The sequence below is a fragment of the Amphibalanus amphitrite genome, unplaced genomic scaffold (assembly GCF_019059575.1).
Source record: "Amphibalanus amphitrite isolate SeventyFive unplaced genomic scaffold, NRLGWU_Aamphi_draft 000041F_arrow, whole genome shotgun sequence".
In the NCBI taxonomy this organism is placed as follows: domain Eukaryota; kingdom Metazoa; phylum Arthropoda; class Thecostraca; order Balanomorpha; family Balanidae; genus Amphibalanus; species Amphibalanus amphitrite.
In genome coordinates, this window is record NW_024881537.1 from 94,531 (window position 1) to 114,958 (window position 20,428).

The 20,428-nt window shown below is 52.1% G+C and overlaps 1 protein-coding gene across 3 annotated transcripts in view; it reads right to left on the bottom strand.

Annotated features, from left to right (window-relative positions):
• Positions 1-1,200: 1,200 nt before the first annotated feature.
• The window catches only part of LOC122375415 (transcription factor 25-like), a 33,179-nt gene continuing 13,951 nt past the window's right edge, over positions 1,201-20,428 (bottom strand). For all 3 annotated transcript variants that reach the window (XM_043354801.1, XM_043354793.1, XM_043354810.1), the window contains exons 12-15: positions 15,879-15,957; positions 7,921-8,105; positions 3,236-3,487; positions 1,201-1,593 (exon numbers count right to left, since the gene is read on the bottom strand). In XM_043354801.1, the coding sequence (XP_043210736.1) occupies positions 3,280-3,487; positions 7,921-8,105; positions 15,879-15,957 (472 nt within the window). In that variant the 3' untranslated portion in view covers positions 1,201-1,593; positions 3,236-3,279. The remainder of the gene's footprint in view (positions 1,594-3,235; positions 3,488-7,920; positions 8,106-15,878; positions 15,958-20,428) is intronic.

Genomic DNA, 20,428 nt, shown 5'->3' on the forward strand with positions numbered 1-20,428 from the left:
TAACCGCCCCCCCCCTGAGATCTCGAGAACGAAGCAAGATAGCGACAAGCGGTAAACGGCATCGGATACGCACGGTCAAGATCTACAATTTTTACTAAGGTCATTTTCAGGTCAGGTCAAAGATGACGTCACAGGGGTCGAAAAATGCAAAATGGCGGCGCTAGATATGGAGAGAGTTTTTCTCGAATAACTTTCGAATTAGTCAAGATAGGAGCAAACTAAGGGCATCATCGTGATCCTCTCGTCAATCCGCATCGAATGATATATATGTTGACCTCGAAAGGTCAAGGTCAAAGGTTGACCTCAGGTCACGTGACCTCGAGGTCATCATGTATATCATTCGATGCGTCTTGACGAGCTGAACACAATGAGACCATCCACGCGGCTGTATCTTGTTCCTGTACGGAGTTATTGGCCAAAAACCTTTGGTGACCTTTGATGACGTCACATGACCTCACAGCTGCTCAACAGCAAAACAGACCTCAAGGTAGTGAAGGTTGATCGTATATGAAGTCATGTATGGTATATGGGGCCATTCCGACCCGTTTTAGTGGTAAAAATAGGGAGTTGATTTTTCCCCCATTGACTTATAATGGGGAGGTCGCGAAATTGACCTGACCTTAGGTCACCGATATCAAAATTCCGAGATATACAAATTGTAGTTACTAATGACCTTATAACATCCTGCGACTTTCAAAGGCCTCCGACATCTACTGTAGCTCTGGCACGGTGACAAAGTTGCAAAAAAGTGACTTGAGGTTGGGTCATTCAAAGTGACCTGGTGACCTGACCTTAAAAGGTAGGAGGTTCAAACTTGCACACCATGTGTAAAATTGATGAGGGAATAGTCATACTAAATTTCGCGGCGCTACGCGCCGCGGTTTTCCCGCTATCCGCGAAAAACCTCAGGGGGGGGGGGGCGGATATCCGCCCCCCCCCCGTCGGTGCGCGGGTTAAGAGGAGTTATTCACGGTAGGCCTGTGTGAGAAGTTTCTGGAATCGTTTGAATATCCCTGGGGGCGTCACTAGTCCAGCAACAAGGGTAAGACGAAGGAGCCATGGCCCTTGGAACGCTAGTTAGTTTCACCCAAGGCTCCATAGAAGTTTCACCCGCTGTGTCGTGGCAAAGGCACTATCAAATAATGCTGCACCAAACTCAAACAGGTGTATACAGCGCACACTTTTCGCTAAATACCGTCGTCCGATTTCAGTCCATATATTGATCTCCATCGCCCAGGACGGAGCATGGGACGCAATCACGATAAATATATAAAGTGCGCTCCCAAACCCAGGCACGGCTATCCTACAAACCCAACAAAGCGTCTCATTCACTATCACAACCTGCAAAAATAAGCTTCCTCACGGCGGCACAATATCTGGCATTCACCATCAGTGGCAGCTCAGCTCACATTCGCACGATTCATTTCCGTTAAAGGGCGGAGGCAAGATGTCCACAAGCTCCACAGTGTCCGTGGATAGTCCCTGGTTGACCGGCGCAGCAAAAGTGACGAACACTGCTCACGGAACGGTCCCACGGAGGCGGATTGGTGTCCTTTAGATCCCACGGCGCCGGTCACCGCGCAGAGCCAGTCACTGGGGACGATACATGGTATTGTTAGGGAGTGGTGATGACAAACGGTGAGATTCCAGGTTAAACATATCTACTCCAGATTTGTTTCAATATCCGTTACTACCACACCATCATTGCTGATGTATGTAGCATCTCGCCAGACTTCTCGACAAGCCAACATCACTCCAAGCCACTGACTAGCCTTAGTAACAGACGGACAGCGACGGGTGCTGCGCCACCCCCCTCACGTCCCACACAGACACCAACCCACTTACTCGGACACATAGCGGCGCTAATTGAGACTTTACACACTGGCAATACAAATTCAGGGCACAGTTGACCAACCAATTAATATGGTGGTACAACACAAAGATGTGATTAACAAAGAAATAACTCACGCACCGCGCTAATCAAAGTAAAAAGGATAACAATGTTAGTAGGCAGTGCAGCTGCTGAGCTGTGCTTAGAAACACAGAAAGAGATAAAACTCAGATTAAATTATTTAGGACAAAATATTGTATGGCGACTGACAAGCTATCGACTGGCGACCTTTAGTACCTACTTTACCACCTTTGCCACCCACTTGCCGCCTTAACCACCCACCCTTGGAGGCATCAAAGTGCCAATGTCGCAATGTTCTCGTGATCGAGCAGACAGCCTCCGGACTCCCAGCACCGCACGGAACTCGGGTCCAAATGGCACGGCCGCTTCAGCGAAAAGCTAATGTCACGTTGTGAAAGCTAATAAGTGATTAGGTTCCGCCATCTTGACACTTCAGAACAACTGAAGCCCTCAGATATTAGGTACCGTGTAACCGTGATCTTTGTGAGATATGTAGCCATAGTAATTACTCCAGCTCATTTACATGAAACGGATTTGAACAGATTAACTACTTAAATAGATAAATAATCTGATAGTTAAGAGTGCATTAATGTGACAAACCCGTGGCACGTTCGTATGCTGATGATAATTTGTTATTGTTATTGCAAATTAATTATTGTTATTGTTATTGTAAAATAATTATAATTACTAATACGTAAAAGTTATTGCCAGTTTCCTATAAACCCAGAAGGAAATTGAGTGTAAAAATTCTAGCTTGTGAAAAAGTGGTAGAATATCAGTAGAAAAGGCACCCCTGTAACCTAACCCATACTCAAATGTCCATGTCCCAACTACAGCGATAAGTAAAAACCTGTGCCTCTCCGGCCAACCAGCCTCCATCAAGTCAACCCTCATTCCCTCACAAGTACCCATTTCGTTCCCGTCTCTCCCGTTGACAAACACCGAACGCAGTACGCACAGATATCGGTGTGACATCTCGGTCACGGCGCATTGTATAAGTTTTATGTGTACAGTTCCGTGACAGTTATCCTGAGCGAAGTGTGAGCAGCATACGTGCCATTCGCCCATGTTCGGTGCATGCTGTGTCCGTCCTGAAATAAACTGCATTACAATAAAAAAAATAAAAAAAATAAAAAAAACCCGAACTCCATCCTCTCGAGCGGATCACGCGTCTCCACCAGTTCCCGTCCCTCCAACTAACTTACCCCGTCCTCCCCGGCGTATCACGCGTCTCCACCATTTCCCGTGTCTCCCACTGACTCACCCCACACTCCCCGGCGTATCACGCGTCTCCACCATTTCCCGTCCCTCCTTGTGACTTACCCCAGCCTGGTCTCCCCGGCGGAGTGGCCGCCCTCCCTGGCGTATCACGCGTCGGCCCAGGCCTCGTCATCCGACTCGTCTAGGTCGGCATCTTCATCGACCGTGGCCGGCATGGGCGACAGGTTGGTCAGCAGGTCGCGCATGGCGTCCAGCAGGGAGACCACGGAGGTGCGCAGCTCCCCGCCGAGGCCCGGGTCCTCGCCGGCCGGCCCGGCGCCACCCGCCGCCGCCGCTGCCGCTGCCACAGCGTGTCTGAGGGGAACGGCACGGGGGAGGGTTAGAGGGTAAAGAGGAATTGGATAGGGAAAGGGGAGTTGTAGTGTACAAATGCGGTGTTTATATTGAGTGCTAGTGGTAATGATGCTTGTGACAATGTGAAATGGTAAATGAGTCGTGGAATGAGATATGACGACGTCGTTGGGCATTAGTGACACTCACAAGAGCAGCAATGAACACTGAACTCAACGATGAACATCAAGCAAACAAATCGACAAAAACAACTGCTTGTTAGTAAGAATAACGCAGCACTTCTTCGTTTTTGGGTATCGTTGGTCGTACCAGAGAACATCTGCTTTCAACCTGTGAGCCGGCACAGGGCCGTATCACAGTCGGTTCACGATAACCCGCCTTAAACTCTCCAGCACTTTTTTCATCTGATATTCCACTATAAACCAGCGAGGGAATCACCATCAACTATCGACATCAATATCAGCAACGACACATCATGGAATTGACTATCACTCAGCACATGATGTGGGGCTCGTGCACAGATGCTATCAACAGCTTCCTTCATCTACCTGCCAGCAGTTCAATTCACCCACAACAAAACCGCCTTCTCTCCCTGAACTACGACCATAGCATCCACCGCCGGCGCCGCTCCCGCTCCCTGCCTCTGTCTCCACATTCACCTTCTCCCGCTCCTCTCCCACACCGTCAGAGACCCACTCTGCCTCTGCCGATCAGCGATCAGCGCCACACGTTGTCAGTGTGTAACGACGTAACTTGGCCGCTTTGTCTCGGTGGAACGACGTCGGCCGACGCCGGCGACGCTGACGGAGCGGCTGTCGGTTTGATCACACCCGCAGTCGGAGTCGGAGTGAGGCGACAAGGCCCGGCGCGACAAGGACAAGGTGGGTCCGGTGGGTTGGTGCACGCCACCAGGTGTTATCTGACGCGATGATGGACGGGTCGTAATTTGAGCAAGTCGGAATTTGAACATGGACCTAAAGAACAAGCAGGAATTGAATAACATGATGACAGACGAAACAAAGAAATATCAGTAAGTCACTGGTCACCTGTGCCGGACCACGCACCTAAAAAATGACAAAACTAGCTTCTATCGGTAGCATTATTTATGGGTCACCATTACCATGCCGACCCCAGTAGTCCACCAAGATCAACTAACAAGTCAAACAAGTGCACCTACCCCCGTCTGATCCATACTATTTCATACTATCACTCCCACCAATCCCACACCAACGGGCCTAACCCCAGTGCTGGTCGGCCGAGACGAGATGGGGATAAAAACGACAACCCCCTACCCACCCCCAGCCGTCCGGCGGGCGCGGCGGTCATCCATTTGGGGCGATTTGGCCACCAGAGGTATCCATCATCGACAATTAGTGTCGCTCGCCGGGGGGGGGAGGGGGGGGGGTAGAATCTCTGAGCAGGAGACGGGAGTGGGAAGAAGAAAAAGGGGTAAAAGTTACAGATACATGACCGAAAGACACGTGAGTGGTGCAGAGAAAGAGAAAGAGAAGGACGAAAACAGAGAAGAGGTGAGAAAAGAAGAGAGGAGAGGCGAGGCGAGGCGAGGCGAGGCGAGGCGAGGCGAGGCGAAGAGAAGAGAAGAGAAGAGAAGAGAAGAGAAGAGAAGAGAAGAGAAGAGAAGAGAAGAGAAGAGAAGAGAAGAGAAGAGAAGAGAAGAGAAGAGAAGAGAAGAGAAGAGGAGGAGAGGAGAGGAGAGGAGAGGAGAGGAGAGGAGAGGAGAGGAGAGGAGAGGAGGGGAGAGGGCTTTCCGTCAATTCGCTCTTCCCGTTCATCATCACGTCCAAAGACATACCACGCCATACAGTCGGCTTGTTTGCCCGGAAAAGCGTTCAGCGCTGTACGGTCTACGCAGACACGCTACAGTCCCTTATTGACCGTAGTGCGCTATCGAAGCCGGAATCTCACGGCCCTTGCCGAGCTTAAGGGCGCTCACTGTCAAACCAAAACTTAACTCGGGTAGTGCATACAATCAACCATTGAACTTTGCAACTCCCGCCAGCTATTCAATTAACGAACAATATGCGCATTGCAAGAGGAGCTTCTCGGAAAGACCTATCGAATTAGGCGTGGTGGACGGGAAGACATCACACCGAAGCCCCTCGAAACTGAGCTGAATACCATCCATCAGCGATTCGTTCAGCGGGGGCTGGTTAGTTTCGAGGCACGGCCTCCGGTGAGCCGGCCGGCGGCGCTCTGGGCGGGCCGGTTTAATCAGCCGGCGCGGCAGACTGAGCGGGCACTCATTACCGACCCGTAGGAGGCCCTCCAAGCGGCCGGCGCGGCGGCCCAAACGGCAGCGCTCAGCCGGGCCGGCGGCAGCCGCTCAGCCCGGCCGGCCAGATCCATTATGACGGCAGTCGCTGCGGCTTCAGAGCCGGAAATCAGCCCTCAGTTGGAGCGGCCCGGCCGGCGCAGTGGAGTCCGGAGCGAGCCTCCCACGGCGCCCTCGGGGCACTGTGACCAGCCAGCCGTGTTATTCGGTAGGGAAACGCAGCACTCTAGAGGCCAATTGGTTAGTAGATGCCGTGTTCACGACCCGATACATTACTGAGTGGTTCTAATCATAGCTTCAAATGTTTACATAACGTTCTCGTGAATTTCTGTAACCCGCTACGATCAATGATTTGAACTACATCCTTCCCGCGTCTCCCAGCTTCAAAATTCTATCCTCACAGGACGCGCGGTACCTTTCCGGACCACGAATCTCCCTCCCTTGGGCGGCCGCGTCAGCATATCCCAAGACACCGCCGTCTCCGAGCATCTGCAGAATATCTCCAGTCGGCAGACAGTTCCGGGAGCCGAGCTGACGCCTTCACGCGAGCGCCGCCGGCGGCCCCTGTGAGCCCCGGGGCCGGCTGGCGATCGGTCGGTCGGCCGGCCGGGGCGCGCGGCCCGTCACGGGGGCTCTGGGAACGGCTCGCAGAAAGGCTCCGCCGCGGCAGAGGTCCGGTCCACGTACTGGGAACGCCAGCTGCCCACCGGTAAAGTCACCGCGGCGGCGGGCTGCGTACACCGGGGAGGGTTTTGGGAGCGGTTTAAATAGAGTATCGGGAAGCGCCGAACTCGCAACATTCTTTACAGCAGCGTCATAGAAAACGCGTTGGTGTTCGATTAATAAACGATGTCAGACCAGACGAATTATCCCAACCTTACAGGTTTCTTCAGATCAGAAGGCATTATTCGTTCCCTCAGCGGAGACAGGATGCTTATTGTTGACAACAGTCGCCAGTGGTCGGCTGGCAACTGAGGACATTTAGTGACATTTTCAGCCGTTCCCGCGAGTTACACGGATGGGTAGACAGTCTGATGCAGGGAGCGCCAGCCGTTACACTGTCTTACGACCTGGAGACAGCCGTCGGCGCTATCAACAGAGGAAAACATCTGCGGGCTATCCAATCGACGGTTAGGTTCAACACACCCTAGTATTGCAGATGTGGTTAGATTCAAGAGGGTCTATGCCCCGTTACCTTTGTGCCTTTTCGCCAATCCTTTTGTAATGCCCTCCTGAACTGAACTCAGACGATAATTTATTCGCATAACACCTCGCATCTCGATCAATCTTGCCCAGAAAGAGGCCCACCGAGCTTTGCCCACCGTTCTTGTTCATCCAAGATCCACATGAAGCGTGCCGTATAAGCCCCCACGTCAAACAACAAACGCATCGACGCCAAGCGACAATGAAGCCACTCGTCTTGGCGTAGTCCACACCGTCCATGACCCAGCTCCCGGCCGCCAGCCCGTTGAACGGCGCACAGCGGGCTTACTGAACTTTGGACAGCGGATCTAACTACACACGGTAACGGCTGATTAATGTGCCATTAATGGCCAAACTCGCACGATAAAATCAAGCCTTACGAGCGGAGTAGCTCACGCTGACAACGCGTGTCGCCAGGGGTACAGTGCCGGTAAATTGTGACAGCAATGAAAGTGGTCAGCGGGGAACAGCGTGTGTTGCTGGCGCCGAACGATAGTGAAGTGGCAATGAAATATAGGCACACGATCGGACAGCTTGGGCTACATCACTAAACTCGGCTGAGCACGTTACAAAGCCTTCAACAGCAGAGGCTGCAACAGCTGTCAGCAGCAAAGGCTGTCAACGACAGCATCGCGTTTCCGTCGATACAAGTGATCAACCATTGAAAGCCTTCACAATCCTTAGCACAGTCTTAAGCCTCAACAATCCTTAGCTCGAGTCATGTGCCGCTCATTCTGCATAAACGTAATCTTTAGAAAGGCAAAGGACAGAATTCAAATAGCAGGAGCAACCATGAGCTTCAACGTGAAGACCCAGCAAACGTGCGCATCACGGTTTATTTGAAAAACAGCTCCACCTAATTCCAACTTCCTTGCAGCACCTCTATCCTCGCCTTCCCCACCTCGCTCTCCCGTCCCCATTTCCGACGCCCGACACTCACCCGTCGTCCAGGAGCGCCTCGGGCGGGTTGTTGGGGTCGAAGTTGGGCAGCATCGAGTAGAAGAAGGCGGCGAACGGGTTGCTGGAGCCCAGCGCCGCCCGCGGCCGCCGGGTCAGCGTGTAGCCCGAGGTACCGTCCGGCGGCGGCAGCGGGTCGTGGCCCACCACCGGCCGGGACGTGATCTCCTGTGAGAGAGCAGGGATGGGAGGTTAGGGGACAGCACCGGCCGAGACGTGATCTCCTGTGAGGGAGAGCGGAGGGAAAGATAGACCCAATTTAGGACGATCTTTCACCGGCCGAGACGTGATCTCCTGTGAGAACTGAGATATGGGGTCAGACTTGGGGTAGGTGGACCAATACCTGCCGGGATGTGATCTGTGAGAGAGGGGGCAGGAGGTCAGACCCAGTGTAAGCCAATCTTTCACTGGTCGGGAGCTGATTTCCGGTCAGACTTGGGGGAGGTCAGGGGGAACCGGCGAGCCACCATCGGCCGGGAGGTGATCTGTTAGAGAGCGACGAGGAAAGGTTAGTGGGAACCAAGATTACTTTACAGTGGGAGCCGGTTTTAGCCGACCTTTCATTGGTTGAGAGGTGAGCTCCTGCCAAATGCGGAAGAAGTGGACGTTAGAATGATCCGTAGTGGGCCTGACCTTTTACGGGATGACTCTTTCGAGAGACGATCTGCTGTGAAACAGGGAGGGCAGGGTGGATCAAGAAGACCAGTCTATAAGGTGCCATGCTCTATGTTTAGGGCAATTGGTGACAAGTATATTTTATAAACAATAACATACCCGCATTGGAAATCCGCATCAGCACGCCGAATGAATTTCTACCAACGTTACGAACGATGGAATCGAATGCGCGCAAAGCATTTTGCATTCAATTTAATGCCGGAGTTCACTGCAGCTGAGCTTCAGCAAGTGCTGCCAAATCCTATTTACGGCAATTCGGTAAGATTGGGCCTTTTCGTAAGATTGAGGCGGCTTTTACCGAACGACTTATTCCTGTAAGGAAAAACAGAAGTGCCTGCTCTGAAGTGATTTCGCTAGGGTCTGAGGCCAATTCTTGCGATGCAGGAGCAGGGCAGGGTCGTGCGAAAGACCTGACCACTTCAGAAGCTGCACGACACTCCTATGAGTTGAAGGTAGCCTTCATTGAGACAACAAAGGGCAAAGGTGGTGGCAACAAAACCAGACTTTGTTCTAATAACAAGCAGGCGATTGAACAGGCGTCTTGCACATAAATGAATAAAATGGAAACAGTACCAAGTTCAAATGAAATGCAAGGACCACCGTCCACCAGTACCCACATTTGGAAAGGTAAAGTCAAACTGAACGCAAAAACAACGGCGAAGGTCGAAAAAATGTATTCTTGACAGAAGATGACGCATACATTTTTTTCCATAACAATAATGATTCACGTAGCTGGTTAATTGAGTATTGGCTCAATGTTTGGCTCATTCAGACGCAGGTCGTTTCCGAAAACGGATACGCCACTCGGAAATTATCGGAACCGGAGTCCGCGTTACATAACGAGATAACTTCCCTCGGGGCGGGCTCGGACGATGCCGGCGACACGTGGAGTCGCCACCGCCGACCGGCGACCTTCGGCGCGCTTCGCAGAGCTCCCTGATTGCCGCCGCCGCGCCGGTCGGGTCCGTTCCGTATCAAAGTTCCGCCGCGCATAGTTACCGAGCCAGGCGCCGGCACTGGGTCGTGCCGGGCCGGCCGGCAGCCAGCAGCGGCCCACAGCCCATATCCGCCGGCCCAGGCCGTGTCACACCACAGAGCCGGGGTGATTGAACACATGATGCACTTCCGCGGCGCACGGCGCGCCATTGTTCTGTCACAGCGGCGCCGACGGAGCAGCGCCGAGGACCCGGTGCCCCTGGGCAGAGCCGCGCTCAGCGCCCCACGCCCGGCCGGCGCCGTACCGCCCAGCGATTTCATTACACCCGATACATTCAGTTCGCTCCGCTCGGCCGGCGTTGGGCGAACAATGCTCTAGTTAGCATTCCGGACAGCGGATCCAAACTTCTCCGGCCGGCTCCGGGGCCCCTGCCACAATGAGTTTGTAATTGACGGCCGCGCCGCGCACAGCGACTTATCATCAATATCAATCGCGGCGAGCTGCACAATGACTGGCCCATATTCATCACAGTCATATACACTGCGAGGGCGGTGGCAGCCAGGCCCAAGCCGCTTTCAGAGCCCACAATGGAGTTCGGGGCGGCCCGAACCGCCTTTGGCCGAAGTTTCCGACAACGGCTGAGCATGCTTGTTGGCTAAATGGAAAAACGGACATTAGAGACGGGGAGGCTGGAATACAGCTAATTCTAATTAGGGCAAGTGCAAAATAAAAACTCAACACAATAAAATTGGAATCCGAGACCCACAAATTGAGCACGCGGAAGAACAAGCAACCCGGGAAATGAGCTTCAATCTTCGGCACAGATCGCAGTGCTTATTGCAGGCAAACCCATCAGAAGTAAAGTAATGCAGACAGGCTCGTGCCTTGCAATATCCGTTCTCTATAATGGTGCAGATCAGCGATATGCATAAAACATCAAAGACAAACTGCATCGAGCTAATGTAACATTGGGGAGCATCCAAACTATGATAGGGGAGGACCGTACAAGAGTACGCACCTAATGCATTTTGTCGTCTCATGCCGTTCGGTTTTGGTTTACGGCTACGATCAGTATATTCCCATAAAGCCTGATCATTTGTCCACAAACTGTCATGACCACAGCGGTCTACGTCCAATTTAAAGCATGACCGTAAGCAATTTTCTAACACCCTGCATTTGCGTACTCTTGCCCGATAGGCAGTACAAGAGTACGCACTTCGTGCGGGTGGGGTACGCACTACGTGTATGCATTCCTACTCGCTGGAATCAATGCATTCATGCAAGTATAATTAAACTATTGTTATCTTTATTGCCGCAGCCACTAAAACGGTCACTCTTAACAGAGTCGAGGCGCCCCGCTGTGGTCGTGCAAATGCCCCCTGGTCTACCAGAAACAGTGATGCTCTTCGTGGTTTCCCCAACTGCTCGGCGTCCACCCGAGTGCCATCCACCTTGTTGGCCAATCCCGTGAATCTGCTGAGGGGTTGCGCGCCTGATACACTAAGTTGGATTAATGCAACACAAACACGCACTCGGAAAACTGCGTACTCTTGTCCGCCACGGCAATGCGTACTCATGGCCGACACATACGGTAGACACAAAGCGGGCTGAGAGCTGGCGCCACAGTCGTCGCGTAAACAATTGGGACTTGGCACACGCACCAGATTGCCCGTGGTATCTTGATAGGAAAAAATGAAAATTCTATTGCCACTCCCTGAGGAATGTCACACCTTTTCCTGCACCCCAAAAAGTCTAAAAGCGATGTGAAAAACACGTCTAAGCCTCTAAAAAAGACAAGTGAACCCGTAGCGCGCCCACTTTCCACCATCGAAGCCGCGTGAGAGGCAGCTTCCTTAGGACTCGAGATGACGCTGATGAGGCGTTGCTAAGCAACCGAAACAGCTGCTGCGTACTCTTGTCGCCTGCGTCCTATTACCAGCCCTTACCCTAAGGTAAATTCGACATTCAACCCGCCACAGAGTTAACTACTGGCACGACAGCAGCAAAATATTTCAGTCGCGTGTGCGTTAACAAATAGTTAAACACCGCAACCAAATAATAAAACATATTCTGCCACCCAGTGACATCAAATAAGTCATAAATGTAACGTCGACTGTGTTCAGTGGAGGCTGAAGAGCTTTGAATATAGCCCCTCGCTATATGCAAATATACAAACCAGCGCGCCACCCACTAACACCAGCTTGCATCACCATTCAGACTGCGCTGTTTCATCCGCTGCCCCCGTCCCTCCCACCGCCGTCAGTCTGTAGAGAGGTTCCAAAGAGGTTCCACTCGTAAAGAGGTTCCATCGCCGCCGCGTCGCCCCCACCGCCGTGGCTGTCACCCTCAGGTGCGGCCCAGACAGGACGGAGATGGGGTGTCCCCCCGCAGCCACTGCCAGTCTAAGCGGGTATCGAGCGAGCACTGTCCGGTTCACGGCTTTTGCGGCGATGGTCAACCAGAAAGCAAAGATGACTTGTTTAATTTCTGACAGTCAACGGTCATGTCGCACCCATCTTCCATCTACTCGGTGTAGCTGTCGAGCGGTCTGAGTCCGTTTCTTGCGGATTTCTTGAAAGCACTACCAGCAGGTAAGTCTTTCCCACATACCACGCACACGAGCGCGGTACATTTCTTCACTCCTAACACCAAATAGTGTTACAAAGTTCTGCGTACTATACGGTACTGAATAATGTATGACAATAAGAACAGGTAAGCATAAGTCTGTAGTCATATATGAGTCGCGGTACTTCCCACATGGCGCGCATATAAACACGTTACAACCACGTATGTAAGCCACGTTTCATCGTTTTCCCTCTCCATCACGGCTTCATCTCTTGCCCTCTGTCGCTAGCTCTTCCCGCGGCCGGTGGGTGCCCCAATCGTCGCGGACCTGCCATGCTCCGACCCAGACACTGGGTGGCTCGATTAGCCATCAATCCGGCGCGGTCCGGTGACGGCAGCAGCTCCAGTAAGACCCGGCAGCGCTCGTCCGCCCCCTTACCGCGCGGCAGCTACAATAGCGCTTGAAGCAGAAACCGTGCTGCTAAAACAGCTGTAGTAAATTATCATGCTGGCAGTGGCGACCGCCGACCAGACACTTCCAATTTGATGATTATATGATGAGCGTTTTCATTTTTAGTTCTAGAATAGGATCCAGTCATTGGGCTATCCTTGTCACCATACCAATCGGACAGCATTCAGGTTATAACTTAGCTTTGATAGTTCAAATAAGACGAATAATCATACCACAATAACACTGTGCAATCGTGCATTGATTTTGATCAAGCGCATTTCTCCCACACTACCTAACACAACCCTATGCCTTTTAAGTAACCCCTCTACCCCGCACACTTCCCCTACCCGGAGGGCAGAGATGACTGCCCTCCCACTCCCCCCCCCCCAAAGGCCGTCCAATCAGCCACTTTTCCGCGGTATTCTCGCACAAAAACGGCAGCGGCAGCGCGGCCCGGTGGCGCTGCTAACGGCCGTGATGGCGATCATCAGACGGGATGGCGGTGGTGGCAGTGGCAGCGGCGGGCGGAGTGTTGACGGCTAGCCGTGCTGCTGGCAGGGTGAAGGCTGACGGAGGTGGATGTAAAGCTGATGTTCTAAGCAGCCACTGCTGTACCTAGTCGCAAAATTCAAATAAATAATGGATAATCCGTTCGCGTGTCCTCGGATGCTCCAAACGTCGCGGACACGTCGGGTATCGCACACAGCAAGAACTTACGTCCATTAGTGCTATGAGTGCTTTGGAAAGCGGAATACGCCGACCTGAGCGAAACACATACTTTTTCAATTCTACAGGGTGTTCCATAATGAATGTGCATTTTAAATAGGCTCAAAATCTGAGTAATTGTATTCATAACACATAGAGCGATATACCATTGTATTGGCGAAAGAATGGCTTTTTCTGTCGTAATGGCTTCAGACACTTGCATGCTTTCAGTTTTCGGCACTGGCGCCGTTTCTGCGGAGGCAGATTTCGGCCCTCCTGCAGACATGCCGAACCGCCTGACTGACGTCCTCTGGCTTCAGCCCGCGAGCAAATGCATCCACAGTGTTTTGCAGTTCCAGAAGTGTAGTGGGAGGGTTGCGCCGTAATTCCGTAATGGTACATTATGCTTTTCCTTAAAATGGTACCCATACCTACGGCGGACCGCAGTTACGTTTCTCAGCCTACCATATTCTGCGACTGCCCAAACTGCCTCTTCTTGTGCGAACGGCGCAGTGCATCGTATCTGTGCTGCTGACATCGCGGCAGATGGCGGCCATGAGACTGAATGCTTTGAGATAATTTTTGCACAGATAAAAAGGCCAATCTTTTTGGAACAATGCTCATATAAAATTATCGATCATGGTTTTATTTAAGATCCTCCAATGGTACATTTAAAACGAACACTCATTATGAAACACCCTGTAGTACCTATCCATCTAGCTTGACATGGCTTTCTGAGCCGCCCCGCCGTCCAGTTAGTCTGTCAGCATGCCCCCGGGATCAGGACGCCGACGCAGTGCCGCGGGCCGCGCTGCAAAGCCGGCTCACAGGGGGCAGATTTGTGCCCGGCCTCCCGCCGAGCCGCTCCGCTCGTCTGGCGCTCACCATTCATCATCATCGCTCGGCGCCGCCGCGAGGAAAAACGGCCGCAGATACCGGCTTAGAAAATCGCCGACACCGCTTGACCATTAACAACGATGGTCGCCGCACTTTGCAGCCAGCCGGAGCGCGACGAGACAGGACAATACCCGAGGGGGACGCACCGCATGGTCCTGGGAATGCATACCATAGCAGGGAGACGCACCGCGCACTGGGCCCTGCGAATGCATATCACAGCAGCGAGACTCACGCACACATACAGAGGCATACACAGTACACACATCCAGACGCATATCCGATAATAACTAAAGCGCTGTTCGTCCACAGAGGAACACCCCGCACGAAGTAAGGCTCCGACCGTAAGTTCTGGGAAATCGGCGACCATTCTGGACAGAAATGATGCCATTTGAGTCGCTGGTCCACATTGTTGGGACGTGGAGACAAAATGTCTTGTCGGTGAGACATTTTCATCTGGGCCATCTGTCGGGAGCATGCCACTCGAAACTCCAACGGCACTGTCAATGCCAATAGCGAAGACACACTGTCACATCGCTACCCGAGACACGTCCTCTATGCTCGTACATGTCCCTCAGCCAGGCGGCGACATTCAAAGCAGCCACGGTCTGCACAGGCCGGCCCCAAATCTGTCCCCGTCGCGGAGTATCGGCCGGCTGACAATTCTCAGAGGAGAAATTCCAGCCCCGGGCGCGCCGCTATTTGAAGTTCACCAGCCATTGAGATTCCAGGTGCCGGCCAAACAGCGCAAATAGCAGGGTTCGTAGAGCTCTGAACATGTGTACACGGCACCCTGGGAGGGTGAATGGGGTCCATTGGGTTTGAAAAGAAGTGAAGGCTGTCTCAACGCCGTAACAACTTGAAAACACGAAGAGCGAGACAACGAAGCTTAATTATAACCAATAACCTGCCTATATTGATCAAATGAGTACAGAAGGGAACAGACAGCTTCATCGGCGATACCATGGCACACGTTCCCGCGGCGATCGGTGGCGCGGCGCGGCGCATTCGCCCCGCCGCGCCGCATCTAGCCACTTGTCTCTGATTGGCTCCCGCTCGGGAGAAGGTGGACAAACACATGGTGAGATGGCTCTGAGCGCAAAGGTACACAGTGCACCGGGGAGGCGACTGTGGCGGCGGCGGCCGACGAGCCGAGATGAGTGGGCCGGGCGGCCAGCGAGTGACAAGGAAAGGTGGGAAGAAATAGTGGAGAGATGCCACGCAGAAAACATGTGCAAAACTGGGAGGAATGAGAATGGCGAATACAGTTTTTAAGATGTAAAAAGTTTATTTACACCATGTAAACAAATCATAACAATTCATCAGCAGTGTCCCAAAATTGCATTTGGGCTTGGGTGTCAGAAGGGGAAATTCCTCACCAAATAAGGAGATGAGAGTGGAAAATTGCCGGCCAGCTGCATCCCAAAAGGAGTGAAAAAGGTCAATATCCTACATTTGTATGCATGTGTAATATAGGGGTAACGTATGTTATAAAATGAACATCCGCTCGAATGCTTTTTTCACTACAATTAGGAGTGGAAAATCGATCTAAAAAGAAGAAGGTGAGAGTGAAAAATGATTTTCATTTGGATGTCAGTTCCCACCCAAATTGACAAATTTTGGGACACTGTTCATCAGTATTACCAGTATAACAAGAAGAACTAGCCACTCTTTGTTTTTACTAGGGTCACTTTTCACGTTGTGTGTAACTCACCGGCGGTAAAAGTCCCATAACTTCTTTGACATCGGCCACTACGACGTGACGGCAGATGGAGAGCGGCATACCCGGGTACCTGCCGGGTCGCGAGGGTCACCGAGGTCAGCACAAGGGGTCACGGGGGTCACAGAGGTCACCACATGGGGTCACAGGGGACGTGTGTGAGTCACATGGGGTTACAGGAGAGTAGCGACAAGGGTAGGTAAAGGTATGCACGGCACGAGATGGAGCTGTTAATTGAGATAAATAAAATAGATATCGGGTGCGTAAGTTATGCATGGTTAGCGCTGTTGTCGGAATAAAATCAAACCAATTCACGCCAGGAAAGTTTATCCAGAATTGAAGGATCAAAAGCATGCTCATCCGGAAATTCCCATTGGTGGGTCGCTGAAGAAAAGTTCGGCCAAGCCTGTTTGTCAGTATGTGAGTGAGTATGTGAGTGAGTATTAGGGTGCATCAAATTATAACGTTATTTTTCAAAATTGATAATTCGATCTGTCTGGGTCAAATTTTTGTTCGAATGTGAGTAAAGACAAGATATGTTCAGTTTTGTAAAAATTCATTGATGTTTACAGGTCCCACAGAGACGATCAATCATTGGTTAACTGTATATTGTGGCTTTACGAGTAATCACACACTCATCACTATAACCAGGTGCGTAGAAGTTTGCCGCTCGCTGAGACACGTTGCCTGCGTCCCTTCGCTGCTCTACACTGTAGTGCTCAGCTTACGCTTGCTGTTCCTCAGATCAGGCTGTTTTACCCGGTCCTCCTCCACCGTCTGCAGCACGTTTTGAAGGTGCCGCTCGCTTCTGGCTGCGGTCACAAAGTCTGACGTGAGTTTCACGCCCCGCTCAGCGCAGTCGTTCACTACGTTGACCGCACTCACGTTCACCAGACTCTCCTGGTATGCTGCGCAGGACTCCCAGTCCTCCACGGCAAGAGAGAGGAAGGCTGGGTTGATGTGCAGCTGGTGCATGCCAAACCAGCAGTGGCCCGGTCGGCGAGATCCGCCAGGCTGGTAGTCGGCGCGAGCGCCATGAACCTAGGCTTGCCGAAGCCGGTTCCGAAGCGCTGCTGATGAGCACTTGCTGGCACATCGTCCGGCTTACAGTTCAAAATGGCGTCCACCAGGGAGCGCCGCTCTTCTTATGGCACCTTTGTGCTGAAGGGTGCCAGCGGGAGCAGCCCTCCAGTCAGGTACCAGAGGAGTGTCCCGATGGCTGCCGCGGCGATCACCTCGTCGACTTCTCTGTACATGATAAAAAGATTACTAATCAATAAAAATGTTACAATTGACCGTAGGCTCATAGTAGGTATTGCATAAATTAATCGAAAAAAGTGCAATTACGTCCAGCCTACAGTTAATCGAAAACGATGGGCAGGTCCAATACGAGTCGAAACTACAATTAATCGAAAACGATGGACTTGTTTTCGATTAATCCATCTAATATTATGAGCATGCAGTCAATGTTAACCCTTGTAGAAATCTGTTAGCCCAAATCTTACCTCCTTTATCGTCGGCCCCTGGACGCCAAATGCCGGCCAAAGCTCGAGCTGGTCCAAGGCCAATACGGGTCACGTGACCGCGACCCGGCCGGAGCGCCGCCTCCGGCCACGCAAGGTCGACCAATGACCATGCGGCCAACCGGCCCCGCAACGCTCAGCGCCGCGTCGCAGCGAATACACACATACACACACACACAACATAAGCCATGTCCCGGATTTGAGGGCACGACGAACTGTAGCTGTAAGTCTTACACAGAATACCTTTCTTGCTTTCAATAAGTTTAAATATCTAGGGTATTATTGACTTTAACCTCAAATAGCATTGCGATCGAGTCGGGCCGGGCCGCTGAAATAAAGGAGCCTGACGAAGAATCTTTCAGAGCTGTTGTGGGACCTGTAAATGATCAATGATCGCGAAAATATTTTACATACGTTGTGACAGCATGCAATCGAACACTTTTTCACCCAGACAGATCAATGTCATGAGAAAATGTATTTTGATGCACCCTAGTGAGTATGTGAGTTTGTCCAAGCCTTTTTGGACCTGGAGTCAAAATGGGTGGACCGATCGGGACGAAAGTGGGACCGTTCGACTCGTCTCCGGCGAGGTAAACTTTTGGTACTGGCCTCGGTTCGCTCAGTGCTTCGTGGCACATGCTATTCCGCTTCAAAGTTTCGGTGACACGAAATTTTTTGTCAAGGCTACAGGTCAACCCGAGGTCACGGACAAAGCCACACTGGCGGGACACATCGGTAACACCTTGAACCAGTTTCCAGGGGGGTCACCGTCTGCGAGGGGTGCAGGCTGCACGTGCTGGGGGCGGAAAACCGTTTTGACGTGAGGTCCTCTGGCTCAAAGAAATTTTGAGCTATCAACCTCAAAATCGGTTCAATGGTAGTCTCAGGCAAGGCCTCCAAAATAGTGCACATTTGGTTGAGCTAAACTCTGTGGTGCACGAGCTAGGTACGTGCAAGCCGATTGAACCCCTTCGTGCGTTGCCACGCCTGCAGGGTAAACGGCCGCTCTAACTGGTTCAAAACTTGCAGGTCATAAGAAGAATACATTGAGTCGTAACATTTCGGCGAGATAATATCCCAGGGGTGCAAGCTGCGCGTGCGGGGGGCGGATAACGGTTTTGACTAGGGATCCTCTGATCCCGGGAAACGTCGATCTAGCGACACAAAAGTCGGTACACTGATAGAACTAGACACACGCTACATGATGTTATGAAAATGACTGCACTGGGGTGCCTGGGACATGAACTATGCACGTGCAGTTAATTCATACCATACTGTAGGAAGATATCCGCACCAATCTCACGTGCTTCGAAGCATTTTTGGGATGTTTCGTTTGGTTTCAGGTTCAGTCCAAGCTCAGTCTGGGTTTCGGTGGTTTGGCCCGGTGTGTGCCCTCAGTACCGTTCCTCCAATTCTGGCCCAAGGCAACGCAAGAGCGCTGCCGGCATCTAGTAAAACGATCAGGAACCCAAACTCACAGAATATCCCAAAAACAAAAACTTATCTACGTTCGTCTCTCCAATGTTTTATATTTGTGGGTTTACAAGCAGCCTTAGTATTTCATATCGAAGCAAGTTCCTAGACTAGACTTACAGATAAATTCACACAGTAAACTCTTGCATAACAGCTGCACCGCTAGATACCGTTTGATCACTGAGCCTCCGCTTCAACAATGGCCAGTATTTTACTTAGCGGCCCCACTTAGCGGGAATGGCGTTTAACCACTCTTACTGTCTGCGAAGTTGGCGAAACTTTACCACTTCCTGGATAATACGGCGATGAGCCCCAGCCCTCCCGGGCCTTTTCATGACAGTTATATGACCGTATATGGATCAGAGGGTGCAACTTCAATTACTTCCTAAAGGCTGGGCAGTTGTGAGACTCTGGGGTCATCTAGGCTGAAGTGGGGTTCATCACTTATCAGCATCAAAAGTGGTCCCATCATAAAGCAACCAATCGAAGTTAAAATGAAATGTAAGGCGTCTATCGGATTAGAAGACTAATTACATTGTATCTGTCATGAAGATCAATAACAATTTTTGCTGAAAATGTTTCAGCTATGTTCCATCAAATAGCTCTTTAGAAGTCGTCTTTTCATAATGAAAAAGACAGTGAACTGACGATCCTATTGGATCTGAACAGTTAATATTGGAGAGTTCACGCGTCCCTCTATCAAAACTAGGAAGAACGTCTGTTTCTATCGTAAGCAGAAGCGGCAGAAGCGCCACCGCCATCCCCTTTCACCATCACCACCATACGCCTCTCATCAGCACCCAGCTGCCGCCTCCAGAACCTCTCCTCAGCACCCAGCCGCCTCCAGAACCTCTCCTCAGCACCCAGCCGCCTCCAGCATCTCTCCTCAGCACCCAGCCGCCTCCAGCACCCCTCCCCGGCTCCAGCCGCCTCCAGCACCTCTCCTCAGCACCCAGCCGCCTCCAGCACCTCTCCTCAGCACCCAGCCGCCTCCAGAACCTCTCCTCAGCACCACTGCTCCCCCAGCACCTCTCCTCAGCTCCATGCCGCCTCCAGAACCTCTCCTCAGCACCAATGCTCCCCCAGCACCTCTCCTCAGCACCCAGCCGCCTCCAGAACCTCTCCTCAGCACCACTGCTCCCCCAGCACCTCTCCTCAGCTCCCAGCCGCCTCCAGAACCTCTCCTCAGCACCAATGCTCCCCCAGCACCTCTCCTCAGCACCCAGCCGCCTCCAGAACCTCTCCTCAGCACCACTGCTCCCCCAGCACCTCTCCTCAGCTCCCAGCCGCCTCCAGAACCTCTCCTCAGCACCAATGCTCCCCCAGCACCTCTCCTCAGCTCCCAGCCGCCTCCAGAACCTCTCCTCAGCACCAATGCTCCCCCAGCACCTCTCCTAAGCTCCCAGCCGCCTCCAGAACCTCTCCTCAGCACCAATGCTCCCCCAGCACCTCTCCTCAGCACCCAGTCGCCTCCAGAACCTCTCCTCAGCACCACTGCTCCCCCAGCACCTCTCCTCAGCTCCCAGCCGCCTCCAGAACCTCTCATCA